This window comes from Haemorhous mexicanus, chromosome 11 (assembly GCF_027477595.1).
Source record: "Haemorhous mexicanus isolate bHaeMex1 chromosome 11, bHaeMex1.pri, whole genome shotgun sequence".
NCBI lineage: Eukaryota > Metazoa > Chordata > Aves > Passeriformes > Fringillidae > Haemorhous > Haemorhous mexicanus.
The window spans coordinates 8,628,250-8,652,506 of NC_082351.1; the positions used below are offsets into that span (position 1 = coordinate 8,628,250).

Below are 24,257 nucleotides of genomic sequence, written 5' to 3' on the forward strand. Positions count from 1 at the left end.
GAGCCACAGGGCAGAATCAGAGCTGCAGTCTAGCCCAATACAGCAATTCCCTCTCATCCTGTTTGGCTGCACTGGTGTATTCTAGCCAAATGTCACAAGATATTATAAACCTTTGGAGCAGTTTCTGTAAAGATGAGGTCTCTGCAGGCTGAGGGCCTGGTGAGTCACTTGGTCTGTTCAGCTGGAGGAGACTTGAGGGGAGACCTCACTGCAGTTCACCCTCCTCCTGAGGGGAAGAGGAGGGGCAGGCACTGATCTCTGCCCTGTGGTGACAGTGACAGGACCTGAGGGAATGGCCTGAAGTTGTGTCAGGGCAGGCTGAGGTTGGCTATTAGGAAAGGTTCCTCCCAGAGGGTGGTGGGGCACTGAAGAGGCTCCCCAGGGAAGGGGCACAGAGCTCCCCAAGGCTGCCAGAGCTCCAGGAGCCTGTGGACAGTGCTCTCGGGCACAGGGTGGGACTGCTGGGGATGGCCCCATGCAGGGCCAGGAGCTGGACTCAGGGATCATTGAGGATCCCTTCCAGCACAGCTTATCCTTTGTTTCTGTGCTAAGAGCACCTTCAGTGTCAGTCATTTCAAGAAAACAACTCAGCCAAAGTTACTACAACAATAACAAACTGCACCTCTCATCCTCCAAGCCAATAAAGAGCATTTGCTGCTCTGTACTTGAGGACAGTTCCCTCAAACCTGCTGCAGTCCTGGTACTAATAAAGAAACCTTGCTTTAAGGAGGGGGTAGAGAAAACAGCCATTATTATTTCTCCCATTCCAAAAGAAAAGCTCACACTGAAGTGCTTGGCATGACAGGAAGAGAAGCACTCACTGCCATTCACAGATTAAGGAGGTTTACAGTAGCTCTCAAAAATTAACTGATATTCAGAAAAGCATCCCCATTTGTAACCTCACCTGTAGTGAGAGCTTCCTTCATCTTGATAGCACAGAAAGGCTGTAGCTGTTCTCCTTGATTCTGCACAGGTCCCAGCTCAAAGGAGTTGAAAGATATCCGTAGGAAGGGGGCCATAGCTCAGGATGGTACACAGCCTGTGAGGAAAGAAAGAAATAAGAGTCAGAGTAAAACACCTGGTCTGAGACATGCAATAAAGTGACATATTTCTCAGCAGACATCAGAGCTTCTACTGAAGCTACAATCACATGGCTTCTATTCCTGTATTGCTTTCAGGTGGCAATTCACAAATCCTAGGAAGCATCCAGAGCTAGTGATCCACCTGGGAGCCTCCAAATCTGCACATGATGCCAGGCAAAGAGAAGAGGGACAGGTAGAAAGAGCTCCAGAGCTACTGTGTCACCAGTTTTATTAAAGTGTCAGAAGAATTCAAAACACCTGTGATTTCTCAGTCAGCAAACAGGTATTTCATCACAGTCTTCCCCCAGTTTAAGAGCTCTTGAATTTAGAGCAGATTTCATTTATAACTCACAGCACCTTTAGCAATGGAGTTTGTCCTGTATGTCACATTGAATAATTCCTTTTTGTGTCACAAAACAAAGGCTAAGAGAGAAAAGCAGTGCCAGTGCATTTGGAGAATGAGGGATGCAAGGAAGGAGGGATTAGGAGGAAAGAGATAACAAGGTAACAGGAAGAGATGGTGGAAAAGAAATGAAGACTTGAAACTGGGCTGAGCTGGCCTTTTGACTGTAGATTGTCAACCAGCTCAGTCAAGCAGCACCAGGAAGAACATTTCAAGCAATCTTGCATGGGCTGGCATTTTTTAATGTAAAGACATTGACCTGAGAAGCAATTAACATTTCTCTTCAATCTCTAAAAAGGCCCTTACAGTCATGTAGAGAGTCTCTGCAGGAAGACAGCACATAGCTCCTGACAGCATCATTTGCACATCTCACACTCTCCCCATGTGGGGACCATTTTCAATAAGTGGAAAAATTTTATGACTAACTTTTATTGAGCTAGTTTTTTTTAACTGACTGTTTCCCCACTTTCTTTCTATGGAGTAAAACAAGAGTTAGAAAGCAAGTTTAGAATTACTTGGCACCACTGCTTATCCCCCTGAAGAATAGAAAGCCATGACTATAATTCTCATCCACACAGACTCACAATAAAGCAATAACCCTCCCACTACTCCACTGCTTACTGCAGCTTGGGGCACCATTTGATGAGAGTGGAGATTGAGGTGACCTCACAAAGAAAGAAAAATAGACAGCTTTTGTAAAAATTAACAAATACCATCTGACAGCTCACTTTCACAAACACCACTTAAGCACAGTGCTTATCAAGAGTTTTAATGAGGAACATATTTTAGCTGCTCAGGAGACCCTGTGCTCACTGTGTTCAGAACTACACCCCAGTGATCAGCTACAGGACTTGCCAGCTGCAGATCACATATCAGTACTGCTCAACATGGATGTAAAAGAAACCAGATTTCAGCCTTGTTCACCTCTGGGAAACAGCTCTAAGACTCTGTGAGGCCATAGGTAGAAACAAACTGGGTAGGTTAACACATAGCTCCCACTAGAAGGTTTCTTTAACAGAATCACAGGAGAATTCTGCTGTAAGGGACAGCCCAGCAAGATGTCACAATTTCCAGTAAGCCTTTGACTATATGAATAAAAAACTGGAAAGCATTGACAAAGCTGAACTAACAATTGCACTGATTTCACTCAGCCCACATGACTCAAGCCAGTGCTAGTCCTGAGACAGAATACAAGGATTTTCAACTTAGTCTTTTATCTCCAAGTTATCAGATGCAATAAATCATGTACAATGCATACATATCTTGAGCAATCCCACAGCCTTTCTCATTTCCAGTGGCCAAGTACATTTGGATGCCATATTTTCACCTCTGCTTCATAGTTTTGAATTTGGTTATTTGTTGTAGTTTCATTGTACTCAGCTTCAGTGCATCTCCAATGCTCACTTCTCACTCAGAAATGCTACACACAAGCAATTCAGCAGTTAGAAGAAAACACCAATATCCCAGAGTTTTTGATGATGCTCAAAGTCCAAGGCCACAGTGGTAACCAGAAGATAACTATTTGCTTTTACATTTAACAAGAGCTTAAAAAGAGCCCAAACAAACTCAGCAGCTGCCTGCTCTTGCCAAGTTTCTCCACTCCTACACATTATATGCTTTTTTCACAGATGTAGAGAACTTGAATGCCTGCATGCAAACTCTTCACTATATGTGGTAGACTATATTGTGACAGAGAGAGGTTAAGTGAGAAAGGAGGGTTTGGATTTGCTCCTCAAATACATCTTCTGATCCTTTCCTATGCTAAGATGTACTGTGAGATAGCTGACAAGGATCAGCTGCACTGCTGTAAACAAAACCATACCCCACTAAAACTGCTTTTGGCAGTGAAACTCAGTAAAAGAGATTAATTTTAAATCAACAAAGTTTCTCAAAATCCCTGCTGAGTACACTCATGTGAGAACACATTTGAGAAGGAAAGACACTGAGAGCAGCACACAGGCTTTGCTTGTTGCAGTTTAGACAAGAGTCCTCCTCCAGTCTCTGTGACTGTTACAGAAGTGACAGCACAAGTGCTGACTCTTGTTTTAAAGGCTGTATCTGTCAAGAACTGAAACTGCTGCAAAACACCAGCTCTGAATTGAGGGAGATTGTTAAATCTACTCATATAATCTGCACTGCAGCTATGAAGTGTTAAAGCCAAACTGTTTTCCCTAAAGGGCAAGATTTTATCCAAACCAAATGGTGGAAAAACTGAGATGTGAGCTCCAAGAATACTCCAAGTCTAAATGACAGGTTCAATATCTCAAACAGTTTCAAAGTCAAAGTACAATCTGAAGGAAAAAAAAAAAAAAACCCCAAAAACAAAGGGAAAAGCATTCCAGTAACATTGCTGGAGATGAAGTACCTGGTGGTTTAGAGCACACCATCAGATGCTGTCCTGCACAACATTCACATTCAAGGATTCCTGACCTTCTCTAATGCAAACTAAACCCTTGTTCTATGCTATCAGGGACAGATTCTGCAAAATGCACTGTACTTTCCATTGAGCTTTAAAATTGAGAGGTTTTGATTATTTAATGTGGAAAGAAAATCAACAGTGTTATCATCAACTACAGAGAAAGAGAGGGGGAAACTGGAAACATCTTCACTTCATCGATGTCAACACCTGCCAGATGAACAAATGCTCAATTTTCCCACTGATGTGTTTGTAACACACAGATTTAAATAAATCTTCAAAGCAAATTATAATATTAAATATTCCAAGGAGAATTTTATCAAGATTTGCTGGCACAAAATTCACATTAGATTAAAAGCCTTGTTCACAGAGACCACAGGGACAAAGGGTAAATTCTGCAGTGTTTCTCCTTCCAACAGTGCCCAGCTCTCAGGGGCTGGGGGGAAAGCAGTGCTTGCCAGGGTTCCTTTGTTGCTGTAATTCTGCCCTGTTATAAACAGTGAGGACAAGCCAGCCCTAACACAGCCCAGAAACAAAGACATGGCTGTAACTTTCACACAAAGCAGGAAGGCACATCAAAGCAGTGGATGATCTGGAGGAAAAGCAGTGGATGATCTGGAGGAAACGCTGACACTGGCTGACAACAGAGCACTGAAGAGACTGAAAACCAATGGGCCCAAATAGAGCCAGGCTGTTCCATCACTGATAAGGACCATGGATCCAAGAGAAATACAACTGAGAAAACTCCCCTGCAGGTTTGTGCCTCTGATCTCCTTGTACTAGTCTGTGAAATGTTTTGCAGATGGATGTAAAGCTGCAAGGCATCACAGCTGTTCCAGGCTGTCTCAATGAACTGCTCTGGGTGCCATGAAATGCCTAATTCCTGCTCAGCTCCTTGCTGAGGCTCCTTCCAGGGCCACACAACTGCTCTGGGAATCACCAACAGCACCACACCCCATAAACAATGCACTCTTCCCTGAAAAGATGAAGCAGTAACTTTTTCTTCTATAAGATGCAAAAATATAGATTATATTCAACCTTTTTTACACAAGGGTTTCCTGTCCTCTATTCTGGCAGCAGACAAGAAAGACAGCACCAAATTACTGTCCAGCTTATTGCCCCCACAGCACTTCTAAACACAGGAACAAAGTTCTCTGTGGTCTCTGTGTACAGCCTGCAAAGGTGATTGTGCTGTCATACAAGATTGTGAATTGCAAATAAAGATGCTGGAAGAGGGATTAGCATCCTCCACCTGTGCAGACTGGGTGTTTTCATTGCTCCCATGTGTGACAACCCACACTCCCTGCACTTAGATCCTTTCAGGTGATGGTCCAAGAGAGAAAACCAGTATCTGTGCTGTAGGACAATTCACTGAACCAAAGGAATGTGGTGCTGACCACTGTCTACATTGCACACCTAGGATTAGTCTACAGAGAATGTTTGCAGGTTCTGTTCCAAGCCCTGGCCTTTATTTGATGCTCTGTAGGTAAAAATCAATCTAAAAATGAAGTCAGTTTACAAGAGGCTTATTATATTTGCTGTTATGAACCTTGTCAAAAAGACACATAGCAGCAGCCTTTATCAGCTGGACTTCTCCAGGCACTACTGCTACCCAAATAAACCCTAAAAAGCATACTCATACCCAGCCTCAAATCACTTTACATTGTGATGCTGAACCCTCACAGCCACCAGGGATAGCAAAAATCCCCATTATCCTCAGGTGCTGCTCTGAAAAATCCACAGAGGCCTTAAGAAGTGCTCTCCACAAAACAGAGCTAATCTGACATGTTTGCCTGTAGGTCCCTGCAAAAAAAAAAAAAAAAACCTGCCCAAAATACTTCTCCAAAAACACTGCCCCTTCAGTAACATCACTTGTGCTTTTATTTAGGCTTAGCCATTTGTCATTTAAGTTTAGCCATGAAGGTACAGCTATCTCCTATGAATGGTTTAATTCAGAAATTAGAATTGTGGGACTATACTCATGAAAGCAAAATAGATGCATCTGGTGATATTTAATAAGTGCAGATTTCTTCAAAAAGACAAGGATAAAAAAAGCACTTTTAAAACAGTCCAAGAGCCCAATCATGAACAATTTCTGCAGTAATAGTTCTAAACCAGTATCTTCATAAAATGTTTTTAAATTATTACACAACTCTATGAAAAGTAAAAAAAGACAACAAAAATTTTAACTCAAAATTCAATTTACTTCCTGTTAAACTTACTGCAAATGATTTTTTTTTCCGGCTCATAATTTCAAAATGACAGTTCATACATTGAATTCCAGTGTAAATGATGCAAGTTTTGGGGTTTATATTGTCCTTTCTTTTTTTTTTTTTTAATTTTTTTTTTTTAATTTATTTTTAAGGTACAAGTAGAGTGGCTCAGATTCCTAAGCTTAGCTTGGAAAAAGTATAGTTACCATTTCCTTCCCTTCCTCCCCCAAGTATATTCTCTTTCAGATACTTCTGCTTTTGCTGGGTTAGGCCAAGTCCAGAAACAGAAACAATTACATAACAAAATCTGTCACTGTGTTGCAACAGTTTGGAGAAGAATCCATCCAGATAAGCCATGTAGCAAGAGATGTTCCTTGGTTTCATCCCCCTTGGCCAGAAGCACAGATATTTCCAAGTTTCCACACTTCTTTGCTCAGCAGTCCCCAAACTGCCCAAATTTGTGGCTGCTCTCTAAATTGCTGGTATTTCCCCAACAGCCTTCAAGGCAAAAATAATTACTCATATTTTCCCTTATCATTACAATGAGAAGCTTTTCAAAATATGAGCACCAGAAATATTTTTCTAAACAGAGAAACTCTCTCAATCTCGACAGCACAAACTCCTGGAAGCTCAAGAGGATGCAGATTGAGGGGGGATGCAGATTGGAGGCAAGCAGAAGGTAAAGCAGACCCGATTTTGGGAGCTTTTAGGAAGACACAGAGCCCAATTTATTTGAGAATAGGATAACATGATTAGCTCAGTAACAAGAGCTGACTGCTCTTAAAGTGGTTTCAAGTGCATTGAAGATGAAAAATCTGGATTTTACACTCAAAGATCAGAAAGTGAAGGAAATTGTGGACTCTGAAATAGGCAGCAGGCCAGGCTGTCACAGAGCATATGCTGCAGATAAAAACAGCATTTTACACCAAACATCCCTTTTTTTTTTTTTTTTTTGGAAACAGAGAACACTTGGAGCAACAATTGGCTTTTCCAATATTCCACAACCACTAGTTGGTGGGGAGAAGGGGGAATTACTGTCAGCTGTTTTTTCTTTAGAAGTGCATAAGAAACAGCCATTTCAATATTTCTTTTTAGAGCCCTGAGTTCTCCTTCCTCTGTGAACACACAGGACTAACCATGGAACACTACAGGCCACTGTTTGTCACCATTGCCAAAACCAAGCTTGAAACAAAGTGCAAATGAATCCTCTTCCTTAATTTCAAACCCAAACATCAGACATTGGAAACATACAGGAGAAGAAAGGCTGCCTGAAGCCCAAAGACTTTGTTAATTATTTCTGATAGCACAAGCTGGTATAATTTGTTGAGCACAGCTGAAACAACATTTTGGAAGGATTAATACAAGGGGGCTGGCTGGACAGACCCTTAGGAGGCTCCAGGTGAACGAACCATTCATTAATATCAAATCACACTATGAAATGGGAGCATGTCCAAAATGTTTTGCTAGGAGGCAAACCATGAAACCATGGCTCTCCTCTATGCAATGCATAATTTAAATCTAATTAGGAAGCTTTTTTTTTCTTTGACATGGGGAATAAGTGGAGGCTGAGGTTTTTTCCCTTCAATTAAGTAACACAATCTCTTCCACATGAGAGGAAAAAACCTATTCTGTGAAAGGGATGAAGTTACACTTCTCTATAATAATGGCCTGTAGCCAAGCTCTACACCAGCTCTGGCTCTGTGTCATTAAGGAGGGCACTGAAGGAGCTGTGCTAATCTGAGCCCCTGATCAGCTCCCACTTCCCCAACAATGGTCAAGAAATTGGGCAGCTTTTAGTCAGCATGACTGAATTGCAAAACTGCACATCAAGTTTATCATGTGAATACGAGTTCTCCAAAGGAAGCAAGCCATTCTGCAAAAGGCTTCACAGACCTTTTTGTAACAACCAGTGCATGAGGACAGTTGAGCTACTCACAGCTTTCAGAAGGACCAAGCCAAAGGAAAATAGCCAAAGAAAATCCAGTGCACAGTAACTGTTTAGTTACCATGATCAAGTGGACAGGGATCCACATTCAGGCATGCTCCAGTAACACATTTCTAAGAGAGGAGATGAACACCAAGCCCATCCTCCAGGTCATTCTTGATGAACACTTTTATCTAGGATCCATTTTAACATCCAAGATTTTCTGGCCTTCCAGCGCCTAAAGGGGCTCTAAGAGAGTTGGAGTGGGACTTTGGACAAGGGCCTGGAAGGACAGGACAGGGAGGAATGGCTGCCCTCTGCCAGAGGGCAGGGTTAGATGGGATATTAGGAAGGAATTCTTGGCTCTGAGGGTGCTGAGGCCCTGGCACAGGTTGCCCAGAGAAGTTGTGGGTGTGCCATCCCTGGAAGTGTCCAGGGCCAGGTTGGAACAAGGCTTGGAGCCACCTGGGATAGTGGAAGGGGTCCATGCCCATGGCAGGGGCTGGAACTGGATGAGCTTTGAGGTCCCTTCCAATCCAAACCCTTCCAGAATTTTATGATTTTTCTGCTCAATTATAAGTTTCCTGGAAATTTCCCAGATGTATTTCCCAGAAAGAGTAACAGATAATGCCAACATCATCTTTTCAAACCAAACAGAAAACACTGCCTTTCTCTTCAAAACACTGGAGAGGTTTTATGTTTGGGTAGTTTCTTTGTATTTTCCACTGAATTCCCTTCACACTGAAAAAGCCAAATACCATAAAGATAGTAAGTCAACTACAGTTTAGGATAAAAAGGAATTTTTAATTTGTCTTATTTCAAGTGTACTGGGTTAATGAGTCTACATGAACCATGAAGAGGGAAAAAAATGGAAATAAAGAAACTGGACATTCAACAGAATTATAAAATATGCCTTCTAATACACTGTAGTAAGAAAACAATTTTAGTTTGCTCTTTTGAAAACATCAGCAGATCATGCAGTCTACGTGCCTCTCCAAGTGCACAAGCCTCCAAGTCAAAAATTTATCCTACTGCCAGCACTTATGACCTAATCCTCCAAGTATCTGGAAAAGTAGAATATTCATTAGCTGAGAGAACTGTATCATCATTCATACAGGCTGGAAAGCTGCTGCTCAGATAACCTCATCAGAGGGAACACAATTCAGCCCATGGATATGACCAAGGCTTTTAAACTAAAAGGGTGCAAGTGTTATGAACCAAAAGTTTTGCTCATTAACTGTGTATGGAGTTGTAGGAATAGATCCAGTCCACCCTCCTGACTGCATCTGGCATTATTTGGGTTGCTTGGTTTGGTTTTTTGAGATGATCTTGAGGGTCCCTTCCCACCCAAACCATTCTGTGTTTCTAAGATGGGCTGGATCTGCCTTTCTGAGCACAATATTCCTGTTGTTCTTTCCTGACACTCAGAGGCTGCTCAGGGCAGGTAGAAATCATCCTTTTGTTCTTTTGTTCTGGTTGTTTCATTACTGGGAATGTGAAAGCCAAAAAAACCAAACAAGAAATGTAAATAACCAATCTTAGCCAACTTAATCAAGACCTTTTTCTATGGTTTATAAACTGAAAATAAACAGTGAAGCAGTACATGCATCACTATCTGTGATTCTGGGATCTCTCTTCTGCAGTGAAGAGAGAAAATAAGCACAGCTCTGTTCCATTGAGGATGTACAGGGAGATGCTAAAGAGTGAATGGCCACAGGGGTTGATCAAGAGAAACTGGGAAGAAGCAAACATAACCAAAACTTATTTTAAATTAATACAGCTTTGCTCCTGCTGTAATTTCAAGGTTCAGCCCTTGACTTGCAAAAAGAGATAAGAAAATGGAGCCACAAATGATTTTTAACTGTCCCCTCCCCTCTGAATCACCTTCTGGAAGAAATGAGCATATAAAGCTCTACAGCAGACCTGGCATTCCCAAAAATACAGAGAACAGGCACAGCTCATTAACAGCAAGTTGAATTTAAGCAGAAATAGATTTAAAGAGAAATTTGGGTTACTCAAAGGTAGCAAAGAGTTTGCATAACAAGTTGTAAACTCAGGGTGAGATGTATAATTTAATACCACTTTAAATTTCTTCTTTTTTTTAATCCTTCTGATAAGTAGTTACGAGCAAGCATTCCTTTTTTTGCCCTTTCCTGAGTTTTGAGGTTTAAAGACACAAACTCCACACTCTGAGGGATCTAAACACTTTGGATTCATGTCTGCTAATAGCCATATTGAATGATTTTCCAGTAAATGAATGAAAACATATAATTTTCCTACCTTTATGGGGCAAGAAAACCTTTAAGCATTGAAACATTTGGGACACAAGACAGTAAATGAGAAAGAAAAAGCTAAACAAAAATCCCTGGAGCTTTTGATAAGCTTTGTTTGTAAAGACAACCATGTCAGGACATGCTCAACTATTTTAGGTTTGGAGAGCATAAGGAGTTGTGTGGACTGGGTGCTGTCAGGAACAACCTCTGGGCACCTTCCAGAAATGTTTCTCTACTGCCTGAAGGACTCACATTTCTGGACAGTGCAAATCAAATTATTAAGTGTGTATTGTTTGCCATGGCTTTTTCCAGCTTCCACTCCAGCGCTCATCCTACTAAACACTGGAGAATCAGTTAAAAATGAGCATTTTGCTTTTCATATGCAAAGCCCTACACACAGAGAGAAACACAACCCAAATAACCAAAGAACTTCACTTCGCAACACTGCAAGTCAGCACCTGCTTTGTCACTTTATTGGGTCACTGCACTGAAGAACATGTTGGTAAACAAGACACAGGCTTCTTTACTGGTCTAAAAAATTACTTTCAGGAAGATTTGTGCAACTGACTTGCCAGGGTATCTACAGATTATCCAAAAAGTAACTGAAGACAGTCTTTGATTACAGCTGTACTCTCGTGTCCCAGTTAATCCCCAGAAGCAACAGAGTGTTCAGTGATTTTCCTACAGACAAGCTTTCCTGGCTCATTATGGCCTCTCTCCATCACTAAATGGATAAATGAGTTAAAGTCTTGGTCACTTTCCCTGCACCTTCCAATTATTTCTGAGGGGTTTTTTTGCTGCACATGTTTCTTCTGCCATAGAAGGGCTTCTTTACAATAACTTTCATAGCAACTTTTTTTGATAGAAATGACACATCCTAATGGTCTGCTTTGCAACCACACTGGGATGCTGGGGGTGACAGCAGGCTGGGGGTTTTTCTGTGAGATCATTCAGTTAAAAGGGATGGGGCACAGCTGCTACTGGCACAGGAAAACTCAGAGGAAAACCAAAGGGCTGTAAATCCCCACAGCTCCTGAGGCAGTAGCACTCACCATGGGTACAATGCTCTTCCCAACCCTTCCAGGGCTTGAAAGGGGACATGGAGGTCACAGAGTGAAGCCCACAGGAACCAGAGCACTCCCAGCACTTCCAAATGCAAACGTTCCTGCATGGAAAGATGGTTCCCAGGCAGCTGAGTGGGAAATTCTCTTTCCACATGGTGTCATTTGAGTAGGTCTACCCTTAACGGTCTGCCCAGTGCTGCCTCCAAATCTTTCCCCTGTGAGTTTGTGCTATCCACACTGCCTTGATTCTTTCCCTTCTCCAATGCCAAGAGGTTCTTTCACGCTGTTTACTATGCAGCTTGCTTAATCACAGCTTGCTTAATTGTAATTACCTTGGCATTTTGTCTATCTGAAATACCTTTCACTTCCACAAAGCAGCAAAGGAGTGAGTAGTCAGTGCTGGCCAGGAGCTCTCCTGATGTTTGCAGCAAACCCAGCACAAATTAGCCCAAAAAGATTCCTTTCTGCCTCGTGGTTTGCAGCACTCAGCACACCACAGGATGCTGGCATTTCCCCACAGGTCTGGGTATTTGCTTCTACTACAGCACTAAGTACATAAATCCTGGGTAAATTATGGTTTTTTCATATTAGCAATTACTGCTGAACCCACAGACATGCTTTGTGACCAGGACTGAGAGGCAATTCACACAATTAAGAAGAGGTAAATAGATGCCCATAACCCACCACTTCCAAAAAGTTTGTCCACATCTTGGATAATTTGAGAGTCCCCAGTACTGAGTAAACAGAAGTTAAATCAACCTCAGCCCAATGAATTACAGTTTTGTGGGAAAGAGCTGCAGAGAGCTACATTGCCAGTCTTTAATAGACAACCCCACTCTGCTCCTGTGGGACTATTAAAAAATTAAAATATTTACTGAGACCTGAAAAACAGCTATATTGAAGAAATTTATTTGCTTGTATTTTGAACATGCTTATTTAAAAAGTGGTCTGGTAAATATAATTTTTATGCTCCTGTGATGTATCTCCTTGTTCCCAATGCAGTTTTCCAAGCAGAGCATAAACGTTTTCCTAACTGCTCTAAAACAAAATCCATCTCTGAAAATGAAGTTATGAAACCTATTTCTGACAGAAAATCACTTAAAATTCATCTGAGGAGACATCAAAGGAGAAAAGAAGCTCATGATTCTCTTGCAGCTGTCAGCACCCCACCTTCACCTCCGAGGAGCACTGAGGACCTGCACCAGGTGAGATGTGCAAATTTGGATCACACGCACAAAGATCGGATATCCTGAGCAAGGAGACCAATTTTCATAATTACCTCCTCTCATTATGTTCCACCAAAGCAGCAGGGCTTTTTTTAGTTTTAAAATGTTATGAGGAAAATATTGCATCAAGCCATCTTGATTTCCAACATGTGTCAATTGAATATAGTGAAGTTTGATACAATCTTGAAGTCCAAACACCTAAAACTACTTAAAGCAGCTCCCTTGCCAAAAGGCAAAATTTGACTTCCATATCTTGTGTAAGTGAAACTGAGGAAAGTTTACAGTATTACTGGAAATAGTGTATGTCATGCAGTATTTGATCAGTGGTAGAACTATTTCCCTTATTTTGTTAGGATTACAGATTTTAGTTGAGTATAAAAAAATATGGTGTTTTAAGTGACAACTTACACATCTCACGTAAATCATAAAAAACTATTCAAGCTGCTGTCATTTTCTTTTCCAGAGGAAGAGTTGAAAAGGAAAGTGGAGAATAAGCTCTTTGTGGCTGACTTCAGACATTACCCTCAAAAACTACACAAAAACCTCCAGAGCAAGGCCTGCATCTGTCCTACCATTACTTACAGGGTAAAAAGGTACCTAGAAAATAAAACAAGAGCTTCTCAAAGAAGAAATAGAAGAACCTGGTGAAGATAGATTCTTTCCTGTTACTGCAAGTAATGTTTTTCTAGCAATAGCATTCATTTACAGTGGATGATGGACAGGCAGAAAACACCCATCTGGCATTAGAGAATTAAGACAAATTGAAAATAGTTCCTTTTAAAAAAATGGAATCATATTGCTAATTCATTTGCAATGGAATCATTTGCTAATCATATTCTTATCAACCCACCTTAAAGCCTAGAATTGATATCACAAACTGGATTTGTGCACTGACCTCTTTCAAAATGCTTAATGTTAGCTACAAGGCTCAGTGAAGTGTAGCTAAACATCAGAGTACTTTTCAATTGGGCCATTAGGAGTTACAGGAGTTTAAATCTCTAGTTATTCTGATAAAATCTCCTCATGTTGCTACCACCTCTGAAAGACTCAGATATAACAAGTAACAAATACTACATGTACTTAGTACAGTTCTGAAGCAGTGACACATAGTCTAGGCACTGCCCAAGAAAGATTCTTTACCCTCAATTATCTAGTTTTACTTTCAATCTTTGAACACAAAATTAAAACAGAAGCACTTTAAGCATCAATCTGCACTATTGCATAATCCAAAAGCAGTTTAGGAGACTCAAACAGTGGGGTAGAGCTGTTTCCATTGTTTGTAACTAACTTCCAACCCCATGTTAAATTTTAGGACCAGCAAGTACAACAACCTGTTGTTGTACTACAGAAGAGAAAACACTGTTCAGTTTGGTTTTTCTTGATGGTAAATATTTTGTGGCTCTTGCTTAATTCAGAACAAACTTTCAGGATGCTCTACAATGAAAACATCAATTTCTGTTCTCCAAACAGAGAATGGTTAGAATCTCATAACAATTTTCAGTAACAACTTTAAAAGGCACAGTTTGAACTCTTCCAGCATCTCCTAGTGAAGTTACACGAGCTACACAGAGGAAAAGCCACTGTAGGCAGTTGTATGGAGTTCAGTGGAACACAGTATTACATTTAAGATCTTGGTCTGAGAGAGTTAAAAGATGAAGGTTTGGTTTGTGACCCATTTACTGCTGACCTCCCTTCCTCTGTTCCCTTTTCCTATCATCACCTGCCTACAAGAAAGGGAAGCTGCACAAATGGTTACTTAGCAGCAATACCTCATCATAGCTAGGAATTAGCATCTAAAGTCTCAAAAGTCTTTTGCCATTTCTTTCAAGAACACCCAACAGAAAGAGTGAATATTATACTTTCAGCAAGGAGTCAGGATGGCCAGTTACAGGCTCCTAACACCAATTCAATCTATTTCTGAGGCAATGAGTGACTGAATTTATATTCACAATTTTTCCTCCTGTCCCCCACAGCAAAGAGAATCAAGAGTCTGTCTGTAATTTTGGAGAGATGCATTATGCATGCAGGTTAATTAATTTGCTTCCATGATCAGACAGGGACGAGCCTCTTAGGATTCCTCCTTGATGTGAGTAATTCTTGTGGAAACTCCCAACTTCCGTGCTTACTCATAAACCAAGGAGCCAGAGTGCTGAGTAAGGACACAGCCCAGAACTGCACAGACAGGTAATCTGCCATTACAAATACTCATTAAAGCACTGCACTTCCTAAAGCTCCCTTCCAACACCCTTTTTTCAGTCTGAAACAAATTTACCAAACTTAATATCCAAGGGGCATCTCAAGAAGTTTCTAGAATATCTACCCACCTTTGAGATCTATCTTTATAAAATTATAAGATTTTTTTCCCCAAGTTTTTTTCTTTTAAGGGCTTTTGAAAAAGTGGGATGGTTGAATCAACCTCAGGGACAATCCATTGAAGAGCTGAAGAGCAGAGGAATAGAACTGCATTTTAGTTTGGGATAAGAAGACTACAGGCCAGGCTTTATGTAGATGTCAGTAGCACCTTAAATGACAAGTTCTCAGTTGATATCCTACACAGTGTTAAGTGAAACCTATTTTTCCTACAAAACTGTTACCCTGAAAACCCCCAGGATTCCCCTATAATAAATAATGATAAATAAACCAAGCTGAATACAAGGAATGATGGAGAATGGAAATGCCCAGGGAAGTGAAAAAGAAAACTTAAAACAGAAAGACTAAATTTATTCTACTTGATTCTCTTCCTGGTTTTTTACCCATCATTAGCAAGAGTTTGATGTTATCTACTCACCCACCAGACTAGAGGGTACCCAAAGACAGACCAGTGACAAGACCAGCCTTACAGCATGTTCATTCTTTTATTCATTCCCTTACACACAAGTGAGGAATCATTTAGACAAAAGTTTCACAACACCTCAAAACCAAAAACTCCTTTACCTCGAGGAGCACTACAGCCCAGGTTCTCTGTTTTTCCTCCTGGGGCCAAGGCCCAGCTGGCCTCAGTTTCAGGAGGCACCTCTCTGGTAGGAAACAGCAGCAGCATTCCTTCAGGTTTCAACATTCATTGGACTCACTACCAACGATGACTGAAACCTCATTTTCACATCCAAACATAAACAATAGGGAGAGATCAGACTGCAGAGAAGCAATTGGTGATTTCTGCTACTACAGGGAGGGGTGTTAGTCACCATAAAAGTAGACAAGGTCCCAAGTTGAACTGTACTGTTTTCCTTTCAATCTGATCCTGAATGCCCTATGACACTGAGAAACCTTTTGACTTCTCTGCTCCTTCTCTGTTCTAATAAAATGATATATAGACACCTGGCTTTAAAGTGGTTTAATTGAGAAGACTCACAACAGAAACTTTAGTATTAAAAATAGGATTTTTTAACACCAACTCTTAACTCAATTTCAAACATATGTATTTACAGAGGAAAGCAAAACTACTTGGTCTGAATGAATCCTACAAATAACAGATACATGGAAGAGCCTACATTTTGAAATTGAGATTGTCAATCACAGCCCTGTCTGCAGAACAGCTATCACAAGTCAGCTAAATGGTGGAGGAATGGCAGATAGGGAGGCAGTGGCCTCTGGAGGCTTTGTGGCATTTACCAGCTGTCAAAATACAGTTCAGCTCCATGGGAACACACCAAACATTCCCAGACACTCTGCCTGTAAGTTTACAAACACTCCATAAATAATGCTTAAGCATCTAACAGGAGAGAGAGCCACACATGACATTGAGAGCCAGCAGCACAAGCAATGCAAACTACAACTTGAGATGAACAAATAGAGATAACTCCTGAAGAACTCAAGATTGTTTCCCCATAGGTATTCAGCAGGTGAAATAAATGTTCTGGACCACACAGTGTGCAGAGAGCAGTCAGTAAGAGCCAAACCACAGAACAAAAAGGAGAGATCTAGATCTGGAAGAAACAACTCAAACATGTTTGAATGCCAAATTGTTAAGAGAGTTTAGATCACTGCCTGTCAACTGTATCTAGCATGGGATTAAAATTGGCAACAGGTGGGAGGGAAAGATGGAGAGAAACTTGAAAATTTTTACTTTTGCTGCTACCTTTCACCTGTGTCTCAATCATCCAGGGGACAGACCTTGATGGCCTGGATTTTGGGATACACACAGCATAAATGATTGTTCCTTCTCAAGCAAACTAACAAATTGTATATACAGAGTTATGGATTATCAGAGATTTGAGTCTGCTTATGATTTTCTCAAGTGACAAACCATAATTAAGTGTGTTTAGAAGAATTCCTTTCCTTTCATAATTCCTCAGTTAGCTCCTGTAACTTCTGGAGAATTTTAACCGCTCTTTTGGGCATAGTTTACAGATAAATGGTCCTGCTCAAACAAACTATGGGAGAGTACATGGGAACACAGAATTTACTAAAATACACAGTAAAAACCAAAAAGCATTAACACCATGAGTGCACTGATATGAAACTGGAAATTCCTAGGTCTTGAAAATAGGAATTAAGCACTTCAGGGAAAAAAACAAGTTGTGCTGCAACTTGGGAATCAAGCACTCCACATTTTAAGGGAATAAATAGCTCATGTATGAGTGCCACTCCTTTGAGTGGCAGTGTCCTTGTTGGGATGCATTCCAGGGACCACAAGTTCAGCTGAGCTCCTAAATCAGGACATGTTTTCTTAGGAGGCATCTGCCAGGAACAGAAATGATGGATAAACCAGCTCCAGCTCCTCAGCAGGCTCAACAAAACCAATCAGTATCACCCCTAAGCTTGGAGACTGGACTGATGGGTCATCCCTACTGCACGGGGGAGATGAGGGAGAGGGCTGGTCCTGGGCTGCAGAGGTAGGGAGAGCCCCCAAAACATTTTAAGACTTTGGTCAAGGCATTTTTAGTTTTTGTTTTTCTCTTCATCTTATTGTGAGGGCAGCTGGGCACTTTTTGTTTCAGAAGGAACAGAGCACCAACAGCAGAAAAGCAGCTATTTATGTATTTTTTAAATCTTCCACCAGGTGCTGAGCTACGTAGAATCATTAGATGGATCACTGGATTATTTCCAAACAATGGCTCCTCTTTTACCAGGAAGCTGTAGGATGGTGCCTTCTGAGAAAACACTGAACAACTTTTCTGGAAGTTGACTGACAGTTCATTGTGTCCATTCCATGTGCATTATTTGGGAATCATATAAATATTTCAGTGTGGCATCAGACAGATAAAGCTCTCTCTGAACACATGCAGTCTAACCTGTATAAGCACATACCTCTTTCAGATTGCTCCTCTCCCTTTGGAAATACATTTTTGAATGATAGACAGTAAAAATATATTAAAATGCAGAAGTAGTTAACAGGTGGTTCCCATGCTCTGTGTACTCATGTACACAACTCCAAATTAAATTATGACCTGTGTTACCCAAATGACTCACTGAGAACAGCAATAACAGCCTCTGACATGCACGACAGTCATGGCTGCCAGCAAACTCCTCTGAAGCTGCTCAACCTCTCTGATTAATAGATGTGGTTTTGGTTACTTACAAGTGTGTCTAATTTTAATCATGACACTGAAGTTCCACAGACATTGCAGGTTTTCTGCCTCAAAGGGACAGAGGGGTTTTTAAGTTTCATCCAAAAAAACCCTTCAGCTCTTTATTAGAACATGGCTATAAATCACCTGGTATGCACTCTGAAGACACAGGTATAGCTGTGGCTATCTCTAAAATATGAGATTAGTATCTTAAATAGATGAGAAAGTTTTACTTTTCCTATAGCAATTCTCCTCTTTTAAAATGCACATAATTCCACCTCAATGACACAGTGAAATTACCCTGAAAAAAATTTACTTACTCTAATCACAAACACAGTGAACAAGAAAATTACTGACACTGTCTTCAGAGCAGTTTAAGCTAATGAACAGAAGAACTCCCCCCAAAATAAGACACCATTCCTACTAAATTAAAGAGAAACAAAAACCCCCAACTTCCTCCTCTCTTTACACATTTAAGGAAGGTACAACACTACTACAGCCCGCCTCAGTTCTAGTTTGCATATTAATACTCACTTGGGCACTTTCCAACATTTCAGAAACACATTTTTCTGGCTGGCAGTGGAAGACATGCTACACATTCAGTGTCTGGAACTGGCACTATTGAGGCCCCACGGGTCCTTCCAGCACGCAATGAAATAAAATGATCTGTTCTACCAAGGGACAGGACCAAATTTCTGTCCCACAGTATTCCTTGTTCCCAGTGACCTTGTTAGGCAATTATCTTCCCTTAAACGTGGAAAGCTGGCAGCTTGCCCCTTCAAATAGCTGCATAATAAACAGAATTGCCTGCCAAGAGTACTTGCCTGCCATACCTGTCTTTCATACTTGGCAAAGATTTCACTCTGCCTTCTAAACCTCTTGGATAGGGGCCGTAACCACGCCTAGGCAAGACAGAAACAGCCACATCACTGGGGGAGTATCTGGAATTTTTCCTTGAATACAAAAGGTAGTGGATGGGTAATGCACTAACTCAAAAAAGTCATCAAGTCTGTCTTTCTTAGGGAGCCCAGCACACCAGTCTGTGCTTCCTACCTGTTTCTAGTACAGCTTAACCACAAGAATTTCACTCTACTCAGTTAAACTCTATTAACTCAAACAATAAAGAACAAAAGAAATACTTAGCAGACTCACTGTTCATCCCTTTTCCAAAATTTTCTTTGGTAGCATCTTCCTAGACAGATGAGTTTTCTTCTAGGTAACCTACAACTTTTAACACCCAGGCTGTGGTAAATCTTAGCCACAGTGACCAAGTCCTCCAGGACCAAGTATTTGCACCTGGCAGGAAATTATAGTTGACCACTAAAACTAAGAATCCACCTAAATGAGTCTTATAGCCTGAAAACTTCTGCTTTTCCAGATAAACTGGGCAGAGCCACAAGAGAGAAGCTTTCCACATTGTAAATGGAGCAGCAGCCAAATGGAACTGCTTCATCCTCGCTCTCCTGAGCACTAACACTGAATCAAGAACAATTATTTGAAATACTTCATGTGGCTCTCTACCAGGAGACAGAGCTTTTTGCAACTGCTATGGCTTATCACAACTAAATATTCTGAAATTAGGCAGTAACTCAAATAAGAATGACAAAAACCAAGTCGAGGAACTACCAACAGAGGAGCCCTTATGCTCCAGATGAAGCATCACCAGGAATCTTTTCCCTCTTCACAAAGAGCCAGCTTGGAAGCAGAAAGTAAAATTATTAAAGCCATGCCCTCATAGAGAAGAGTTAGGATTTAGCAATGAAACACAACTCTGCAAATGAAGTAAAGCACGTGAATGCTTCACTAATCTAACAAAGCCCTTTTTCAATATGATTCCATAAAAAGTTATATTAGTCCCTGAAAATAATCAGGATTTTGAATGTTTCCACAGGCACCAGGGGGGAAAAACCCAAACCAAACAAAAACACAAAACAGACACCCAGGATCAAAGCCCACAGTAAAGCTCAGGCATCAAACTCTGGAGCCATAACAAAGGCTTTACAATCTAAAAAAGATTACATGGTTGCCATTTTGGAGTGTTTCTGCGAGTGAGAGATAAATGAGAACATGGTAAAGGTCCAAAATATACCAGCTGAATAAAACCCAATCTGTTACATTTTCCAAGACAACACTCTGCTCTATGAGCTTTACTAGAAGCAGCACGGTGAGTGCAGCCAAATTCTCCCTGAACAGGAAAACCTCAGACCTGTGTATCAATGGCCAGAGGAGCCAAAGGGTGTAACAAAGATCCTTTCAAACATGGCAAAATCTAACTAGGAGAGACAAACCAGCTACTGTAAAAGAATCAAAACTTCTATGCCCTAACATATTGCCAGAGGTGGGGTTTAATAGGAATACATGACTTTATTTGTATAACTTTACACTTCACACTAATGTCATATCAGCTCTTTCAAAGTTAATTCACCAAACAAAACAAGCATGAACTTTGAGAATCTCAGAGTACACACTTGCAGAATTGTTTGACCACAGTACAGTTGCTCTGAATTTTACAGTTTTCACTCCTCTGTTGACTTTACAAAGTATTTTGAAAGGGAAAAACCTGCAGCTTCTGAACGCCAGCTCGTGCTACCCCCCTGCATTGCTTGCTACTGAACAGATCACTGGGAAGGTTAGTACCAAACTTCAGCAATTAAAAGGAAAAAAAAAATCTTTTAAGTTGCTGCTTTGAAGAGAGTCACACAAATTAATTACTGTGACAGATCCTGGGAACATCTGATTGCAAACTGCTGAGGACTTGACAGCAGCACATTGGATTTTATTCAAAAGAAAAAAGGGGGAAAAAACTCCAAATACTCTCATACCTTTATAAGATGACTGAGACACTTAATTTTGAGCAAATATATTTTACCACATCACATGTTTTTCTCTGGAGTTTTACCATCCATTCCTAAATAAACCAGATCCTAACACTGTACACACTTTCAGAGATAATCTATTTGGTTTTTTTCTCCAAAACTAGGACACATGTAAAACAAGCAGTTCCCATATAACAAATTAAGGACAGAGAAAGATAACTTTATGACTGATCTCAGAAATTCATTAAATTGCCTTCCACTGCTTCCTGCTAGAATTACTGTTGGAATTGGTTATTTGTTTTAAAAATGGACTCCTTTCAGCGTTTCCTAGGAGCACCAGGGGAACTGCAATTAGTCTCTGAAAGGATTAAACTAAGAGGGAAAATCAAAGTAACCCAGTCAAGTTTCTTAAAATCAGTTTTTGACTGTTTGCTACTTATGTATCCTAAAATACAGGAAGCAAAGGCTCCAGAGAGCAAGCTGAGAAACAGAAAAATCAAAGCTTTTTTGAGTTTCATGAATTAAAAAGGTTTCACTGCAGAACTTCTTTGTAGAACAAGCCTTTTAGGGAAAAAAGTATTGAACTGCATCTGCCTTTTTAGCAAAGCACAGAAAAGGCAAGGAAAAGAAAGTAGAGCACAGGCACACAAAGTGAAAAGTGAAAGATGAGTTTCAGTTCTGTGAAGTATGCTCTACTAGGACTGATGTCACCAGAATGCCAAAATGTGCTTTAAAGTACAGCATTTGAGGTCTGAAATTGATTTCTCTCTTTCTTAAGGCAATATTAAGATTTTATTTTCCTATTTTCACACTTTATCAACTAAAGATGGGGACTTTTTTTTCAGTGTTTGAGGTCACACAAATCTCTTAATGGATGCAATGGCACTGGTTAAAAACTGCAGCAGAAAGAAAAAACTATCAGCTTCATTAGCATTCTAATTAAATGTGTTTTTTGATTAAAATTGGGAAAATTTCATTCTTGAAGCACAATCTTGCAAGCCTGAAGCATGAATGTGAGAATTCATTTATTTCTCTGCCAGTGATAGTGCTACCAAGCCAGGTAAATTATGGCCATACTGAAACCTTTGTAAACATAGCTACAGCAAAAGGAAAACTGGTTGTACTGCTTTCAATCTGGTTTTATTCAGACATTGTTCAAAGTCTGGTGAGCCCAATAATGCCAGTCACTATCCAATTCCTTCCAGATAGGATGGGCTGTGCAGTATTTGAGGATGAGTAGGCAAAGCGAAGTCCAACAGCAACAGATAAACTTGGATGTCTTTGCAGCAGGCCAAGGCTCTGGGCAGGGTGAAGTACAGAGGTTTCTGGCTCTTGGTTGGGCTGTGAACTAAATAAATCAGCATGTTGCTTTCCCTGCTGGGCTCCTCCAGCACTGCTAGCACTGGATGGAACTAACAGGATCAAATTCATCTGCAGTCCCCTCTCAGACCCCTGGGCACCTCCCACCAGTGGAGATCCCTCAAGTAGCCCAGGGCCACCTACTTGCTACCCCTTCTACTGTCCTACAAAAAATGCAGTGCTTTGATCTGCACTGTTAGAACACACAACCAAACACCTGAAAACTGTTTCCAAGTAAAAGCTCACATTTTTATTTCTTTCTTAGTATTTAGCAACACCTGAAAACAAAGAGCACTAGCGCTGTTCTCCAAAAGTCCAATTCAGAACTTGGACAACTTCAACATATAAATGATGTGGGAATGAGCTTAGAAATGTGTTTATGAAATGCACAGTCAGAGACAATGAACCTCTGGATTTCAGGAACCACACTGAAGGAACAGAAGCAAGCAGCCTACTTCCTCTTAATATGTTTTTTGCTAGGGATTACTCATTACTTGTTTGCATTATTACTTATTTGCAGATGTTATTACTGCTCAGCTGAACATTTTTATTATTGATGAATGCCATATGCACCGGATTTCACACAGCACTACACATTTGAAAAGAAAAGAGCAATTGCACTGTTTGAGTTTTTGGGGAGATGCAACTAATAGAAAAACGGTGCCAAAGTCCTTCAGCCAATCCTCTCCACCTCCAGCTATCCAAGCCAAGCTGAAGACAAACTACACAGGTGCTAATTCTCTATATAGCATGGGAATATTGAGAAAAGTTTAATACAAAATGCTGCAACACTTGAAGTCATTGCATTGCATAAAGCCCAAGAGGCTTAAAGGACATCTCCTATCCTTTGATCTACAGCCTGAGACTCCAGCTTGTGGATGCATCAAACACAGCAGGGGCTTCCCATAGCTTCTGTCTTCCATTCCACCACACCTAGTCTCCAACAGGAAAAGATTCTGCTCACTGATACCCAGAACACACCCTTCCAGCAATTTATCAGATCAAGCACTCAGAAGATTCAAAATGAGAAATTCTGTACAGTTGAGTGTGAAGATTCTCAAGCCCAGCCAACCACAACCTCAGGTAAATGTGAGGACAGTATGACTCCGCTACCCTGGCTTTGTGCAAGTGCTTCTAGAGAGAAGTCAGTATCAGGACAGGGCTCCAAGTGATACTGAGAGAGTCCAGCTGGAATCTTTGGAAAGATGAAATGGACCAAAAAAGTTTTTCCAGCTTCTTTTCCCAGAGGACAAAACACTCTCTGCTACTCCACTTATTTTATCCCCGTCTTATTAACACACCTGCACAGGCACAAAATATGTGAATTACACACTTAAAACCTAACTCTGAGGAAAAGAAATCTCTCAGAAACTTTATGATTATAAAGTCACAAAGAATGCACAGGAAAATTCACAGGTCTCAAGAGTACTTGCTTTTCCCTAGGATGTTGGCAGAACATCTACCTCATCTTTGTTCCAGCTTTGATACAATATTGTACAGAGCCAGTTGGATGGAAATTTCTCCAGTTTGCTCTAGGGAAGGACTTGGGCTGTGCAAGGACAGCAGTGGGTGTTGGTTTGCAGCACACACAGCTCAGCTCAGCCCTGCACTGCTGGATGGGAGCTGTGGCTGTGTCCCAGCTGGACAGCTCAGTGCTCGGCCTGGCAGAGATGGGGCAGGCAGCAAACCATGGGACACTGCCAGGACTTGCTGGGGTGTCCCAACCAGGCACCCACTCTTGGGCTACTGCAACAGGAAAAACAGGCAAAAAAACCCTGAAAAAACAACCAAACCACCACAACCAAATATCCAAACCCCCAAAACCAAAACCCTGAACAAACACAAGTTTCACTACCCATGCTCTGGGCACACAGCAAGCAAACCATTCCCCAAACTACTCAACTTGTCAGGGGTCCAGAAGAAGCAGAACAATTCTGCTACCCAGTACAACAGTCACTGTCTTATGTCTCC

The 24,257-nt window shown here is 40.9% G+C and overlaps 1 protein-coding gene across 2 annotated transcripts in view; it reads right to left on the reverse strand.

Moving 5' to 3' along the window:
* The window catches only part of PRKCD (protein kinase C delta), a 60,585-nt gene that overhangs the window by 24,720 nt on the left and 11,608 nt on the right, over positions 1-24,257 (reverse strand). For both annotated transcript variants that reach the window (XM_059856274.1, XM_059856273.1), the window contains exon 2: positions 905-1,039. In XM_059856274.1, the coding sequence (XP_059712257.1) occupies positions 905-1,019 (115 nt within the window). In that variant the 5' untranslated portion in view covers positions 1,020-1,039. The remainder of the gene's footprint in view (positions 1-904; positions 1,040-24,257) is intronic.